The sequence below is a fragment of the Phaethon lepturus genome, unplaced genomic scaffold (assembly GCF_000687285.1).
Source record: "Phaethon lepturus isolate BGI_N335 unplaced genomic scaffold, ASM68728v1 scaffold45052, whole genome shotgun sequence".
Lineage (NCBI taxonomy): Eukaryota > Metazoa > Chordata > Aves > Phaethontiformes > Phaethontidae > Phaethon > Phaethon lepturus.
The window spans coordinates 2,080-7,809 of NW_010526366.1; the positions used below are offsets into that span (position 1 = coordinate 2,080).

A 5,730-nucleotide genomic window follows, 5' to 3' on the forward strand; every position below is an offset into this window, starting at 1 on the left:
CCGTCCTGGCACACGCAGTCCCCCCGTGAAGGAGCAGAGCCGTCCCGTGCTCAGCAGCTCCCACACCATCCTGCGTCGAAGGACTAACCTGGAGTTGAGTTTTGCTGGCTTGGCTCAGGGGGTATTTTTTTCAGCCCGTCCTTTTTTACAGTTTGCAATGCATGGTGGGTTTGGTGACCCTTTTGGGGAAGGTGGGGTTGGGACTGATCACAGCCCTGGGACAATCTAATAGGACCCTAGAGCCATGCGGCGTTCACGGTGCGTGCCTTGGCTTTCTCCTGGCCTTCAGTTCCTGCCGCTCCCTCGTCCTCCAAGGTACAGCTTTGCCCAGAGCCATGGTAACAAAGGCAAATCTCAGCAGATGCTGCTGCCTTCGGCTCTGAGCCTCAGATCTGCCTGCTTTCGGGAGCTGAGCTCGGGCATCTCGGCACGCTTTGCTGCAGCCTCTTTCCTAGCAACACCAGGTCCCCTCCATCCTGCTGGCAAGGGGGACGGAGAAGCGTTGCTTAAATCTGGGGGTTCAGAGGCTTCTTTTTTCCCTGTGAAACCCTGTGGTTTCATTTCCACCTTTGAAAAGGAGGTGAAGCAAAGTCTCTGATGGCTTTGGGCTCGCTCAGAAGACTTGCCCTGCTGGCTCTGAATTTTTTGGGCTCTCCAAGCAGCGTTCACACACAGTTCATTCGATGAGCAGCAGTTCACTATTCCTTGAGCTTATCAGCAGCACTTGGCCGTCAAGCCCGATCCGTGAAGAGTTTTTGTTTGAGTGTATGCTGCATTTGTATAAATAAACACTGGAGCCCAATGTTGAAGTCAACAACTTCCTAGACAAGGTCAGAATGGTACAAAGGCAGCTGGGTGGAGGCAGGCAGAAATGCATTTTCTTTTAAGGGAACTGCTGGGAAACCAGCAATAACGTATTGTACCCTTGACCTTCAGTAAGCAATAGTAGCCTTGACTGTCTCTTTCTTGCTAAGCTGGCAAGTTATGGTGCAGGGCCAGGTTCTGGTGGGGTTTCTGGGGTTTGAGTTGTAATATCTGGTCATGGAGGGTGGTTTCTGCTCTCCCTGGCTGTGCGAGGAGGAGGCAGCCCACAGAATGATGTGCAGGAGATGCAGAAGGCACGTGCTGCTGCCCCAGCAGAAGGCCAGCGAGCAGGTTGCGACGCAGTGCTGGAAGGGTGGGCAGAGCTCTGGCAGGGCTGGCATTGCCCTTGGGCCACCGGAGTGACAGGTCTCATTGCCACCTCATCTGCAAGCCACAGACAAAACGCCGTACGAAATAGGGACAGTGTGTCCCTCTGTTCCAGGGACCTGTGGTGGCCCAGAAATCTCGGGGCTTTCCAAAGGGCTTTGTGTTGTCCTTCCTCCATCTGCGGGCGATGACAGATCTCACAGTTTCCCCAGGGCTGAGTGCCTCCAAATTCCCCTCCGCGCCCTTGGCAGGAGCTGGTCCTCAGAGCCCTTGCACCCATCGGGTGCTCAGCACCTCCCTCTGCTCCCATCGGGGCTGAGGTCCCTCCTGGTTGCAGGGGTGGACGGCACAGCCCCGGCAGCTGAAGGACTTTAAGCAAGCTCTGTAGCTGCTCCAGGATCTCACTGTGACACCATTAGGGACAAGGATTGCTGTCCCCTCCTCTGTGCCAGGCTTGTCAGCTCACACCTTGGTGTATTACTATTTTTGCCTGGTTGTTTCTTGAAAGCTGAATAATTTCCAAAGCGATACCGTTATTTGCAAATAGTTGCTGAGACGTCTTTGCTGAGCAACGAGTGAATCAAAGCTTGGGCATGTCACTTGTGTCTCTTGAAACTCAAAGCTGATCTTTATTTGACTGCTAACCTTGTAAAAACATTTCGGTTTTATTCGTACTCTTCCCACCTCATTCGTCATATTCCTCAGTCATGGTATCAAGCAATAAGGGAAGAATAAACAAACAGGGAGTTCTTCACTGCCTGCATTGCCTATCGTCTGCCTTTGAGAGGAATCAAAGTGATTTTCCTCAAGGCTGAAGAACATATTAAAACACCTGAACGTGGAAAGCCTGTGATATTACTTATGTCGCTGGTATCTTAGTGAAGTCTTTTATTAAAATAGTTTCAACACCTAGACTTTCAAATGAAATGCCTATTGAGCTGACAAGTCTGGATATAGGGACTTGTGAATTTTCCAGTGGCTTGGAGTACAGTTGTCAGAAACGGGTTTGCTGCTTCTGCCAGAATATTTTCCTTCTCCGTTTGGAATTATTAACGTTTCAGAACCAGCAGTCACTGCACTCACAAAATATGTCATTAATTAATGTTTGCGTGGTGTTTCTGCAGCCTGTAAGAGAACAGATTATCTGCGAGACGTGTAAAGAATAACCTCCCTGGTCCCATCATGGGCCAGTTCAGTTTGGTTCTGCTCAGTTCAGCCAATTGATTCCATTTGGTTTAAACCAGAGATTAATTGGGATGTTGTTAACTTTAGTGGTAGTTCTGAGTGCAGAAAACCAGAACAAGAGTTCACCTGAAGCGTGAGGAGTTTTCTTTGTGCTCTTGTAGCCTGGCTGGCATTTTCCATCTCTTGCTCCGTCTGAGTGAATCTCCTGGAGGAAAGTTCTCTGTGATCTGAGTCCTGATCACTTCCAGCAGATTTGTTCGAAGTTTGTGAAACGAGGTGCAAGGATATTTGCCAGGCTTATCAAGCTCAATAAAAAAAGCACTTGCAAATTAGAGTGATCTCATTTGAATGTAATTTCTTTGATCTGAATTTGGCTATCATGTGTGTTTCACATTTTCCAGGAAATTAATGTAATTGGAGATTTTATTTTTATATGAAAGAAAACTTCCCAATTAATCATTCTTATGTGTGCATCCATGTGTGTGTTTGCTTGTTTTTAAGTCTTCATCTAGACGTGCTGGCCTATGTTGCACTAACTGCCACACAACCAATACCACCCTCTGGAGAAGGAACGCCGAAGGGGAGCCCGTCTGCAACGCCTGCGGGTTGTACATGAAGCTCCATGGGGTGAGGAGCGCGTCTGCACTGGGAGGGACCCTTTGGGTGCTGGGATCACCACCCAGCAGGTCCAAGATATCCAGGTCTGGAGGGACCAGCTTCTAGACTGGACCCAGAAGAGCCGTAACCCAGTCCTGCCTCCAACAGTTGAAAGCTCGGTCTCCTGGGGTTCTCCAGAATAAGGCTAAGGGTGCACTGGAACACTCTCAGGACGTTCTCCTGCATAGAGGAGAGATTTCTGGCACTGGGTGGCTCTTAATTAGGTTGTTTGCCAAGTTACTCCCCAAAAAGAAAGCTTACCAGTGGCTGGAGGCCGAAGCTCCCCAAACCCAGACTGGAGATAAGGAGCATATTTCTTCTAGATGTGGTAATTAAGAATGCGTGAAGGATGCTAAGGAGTCCACGTGGAGGCTGGCTGATAACATTTATCCACAGAGGATGGGAACTGTTGGTAACATGTCCATCAGCCAAAGAGGAGACTTCATCCCTCCATCCAGGCCTCTTCAGATTTTGGCTGTAAAGGTTAAAGTCTCTTTATCCCATGACCGTTCCCTCTGAGCCATGTAGGCTCTCCGTCTGTCAGTGTAATTTAATAGGGCCCTGTCATAAAGGTCACTAATAAATCAGGAAAAGGAAAATAGGAAATAAAGGAAAAAACAGAATTTGTGGGAAAGCCTTAGCTGTTAGCCTTATACATCTTCCAGCCAAGGCCTGTCGCGGAGAAAAATAGCACTTAGTGAAGGACAAGGACTTTAGGTGCTTTGCATGAGCTACAGCACGCAAATAGGAGAGCAATATGTGTGTGGGAAGGAGCGAAGTAAAATACAGTATTAATGATTCCAAATTTTATGAATGTCAAGGTACCACGACCTCTGGCCATGAAAAAGGAAAGCATCCAGACGAGGAAAAGGAAGCCTAAAAACATTACCAAAGGCAAAACCTCAACAGGTACAGTGCTGCTGTGATCCATCACGGGGGCTTGGAGCACAATTCACCTCAACATGTCTTCCGCAAGAAATTATGATAGTTAGAAAATAATATTGTGATTTTTTTTACCCCTGATGATTGCTTTAGATGTAGGACCTGTATTTATGCATAGACCTTCCATGGAAGGAGGATGCTAGGTGGGAAATCTCACTGCTGCCATATTCCCGTGAGGTTCCTCTGCACTGCGGGCACCCAGCTCCAGCCCAGCAGCGCTCATGTTCAAGCAGATCTGGGCTAAATTGAGTAATGGGAAAAAACAGGACTGGGAATGGTGTATTAGAGAGTCGGGGGAAGACATCATGGCACATTCAACATCAGCCCATCTGGCCTGTACCAGGACCAGCACTGCCAGGCTCTGACAGGGTGCTCCTCCTCCTCCATCAGCATCTTGGCAGCCAAATGCAAAGCCTTACCCTGACAGAGATGTGGTGGAGCAGAGAAGAGTAGAGTCGTGCCATGAGCTGTGATGCTAACCATTAAAATATAAATTTCCTTACGAGCAGTTTTACACCTATGTTTCTTCACCATCCCGTACGGATTGTTTTTCAGGGTCTACAACTTCGGCCACTAACTCCCCTTCTTCCATTACGAACTCAGACAGCACGGTCACTTTAAAGTCGGAGCCCAGCGCGACCTCGCAGTATCCCGGACAAACCATCGTGTCGGTGTCCCAGGTAAGGCACAGGGGCCCGCAGCCATCGCCTGCTGGGGCGGGTGCTGCTCACGCCTCGGCCGGCACTGACCTGCGAGGACGCGATGAGGCTAAGCAATTAGTTCATTGCACTGGGGCCACCAGCCTGGTGGACTGCCTCAGAGCGAGGAGAGCAGGGAGCGGCAGCCAGGACGTTGTGCGCCAGGAAGGGCTGCAGCCTGTCGGCTCCCCATCGGCTCTTCCATCTTGAATGGGGAACTGGGAGGTCCAAGCCCTGCTGCCGTGGAGGCAATGGGTGGCGAACCGTCTTCGGCACAGAGCTGGGTTTGATTCCCATCTCCTGCCTTGAAATCTTGGGAGTTACAACCCCGTCAAGTCGGTGGGATTAGCCCAGGGTGGAAATTTCTGTGGCTGCCTAGAAAAGGCTCCCTGGGCATAGGCTATCTGCACCCTGAGGTGCTCAGCACCCTCAGAGTTGTAATGCTGTCAGAGAGCCCAGACTGCAAGGCTGTGCTGCTGCCCCGAGGATTTCTTTGGGGTGGGTTGCTGTTTTGTCTTGGCGGAGGCAAAAATGGCTCTAAATCAACCCGCACATCAAAATTTTGTGACCCAGCACTACCTTTATGCTGGGGCGAAGCCCTTCCCGAGCTGGACGTGTGTGCATGGAGGGGAAGCTCAGCTCCAGCACCCCAGCGCCTGGCATGGTGCCAGCCGTGCCGTGTGGGAGAGGGGTTTTTTTTGGCTGAAACTGATAAATCTGATTTGTGCTGTGCCCTTAAAAAATAGACGCATGCCTAGAGATCTCCAAACCAGACACGTTTAGTCAATAAATAAATGCAAATGCGCGCCGGGATGCTTCCTCCCCACTTGGTCCTTGCTGGGGACGGGGCACCCTTCCTGCCCCGCTGCGGGCTCCTCCGAAGGGCAGCAGTAACATCAGGGGTAACCCTCCCTGTTCATAATCCAGCCTAGTCCTGCCACCGCGTTGTGACAAGGCGGAGAGTGACCCGTTGGCTAATAACAGGCTTTCTAACGACTTTCTGCTTCCCTCCCCGGGGCAGGCGCAGAGCCAGCCGGACGAGGCGCTGGCCGGCGGG

The 5,730-nt window shown here is 50.6% G+C and overlaps 1 protein-coding gene across 1 annotated transcript in view; it reads left to right on the forward strand.

The window, feature by feature from the left end:
- Positions 1–2,877: 2,877 nt before the first annotated feature.
- Positions 2,878–5,730, forward strand: part of LOC104617667 (transcription factor GATA-5) — a gene marked incomplete at its 5' end in the record, with an annotated part of 3,104 nt that continues 251 nt past the window's right edge. Inside the window, 4 exons of the mRNA XM_010283042.1 lie at positions 2,878–3,003; positions 3,855–3,942; positions 4,531–4,655; positions 5,695–5,729. Of these exons, the coding sequence (XP_010281344.1) occupies positions 2,878–3,003; positions 3,855–3,942; positions 4,531–4,655; positions 5,695–5,729 (374 nt within the window). The remainder of the gene's footprint in view (positions 3,004–3,854; positions 3,943–4,530; positions 4,656–5,694; position 5,730) is intronic.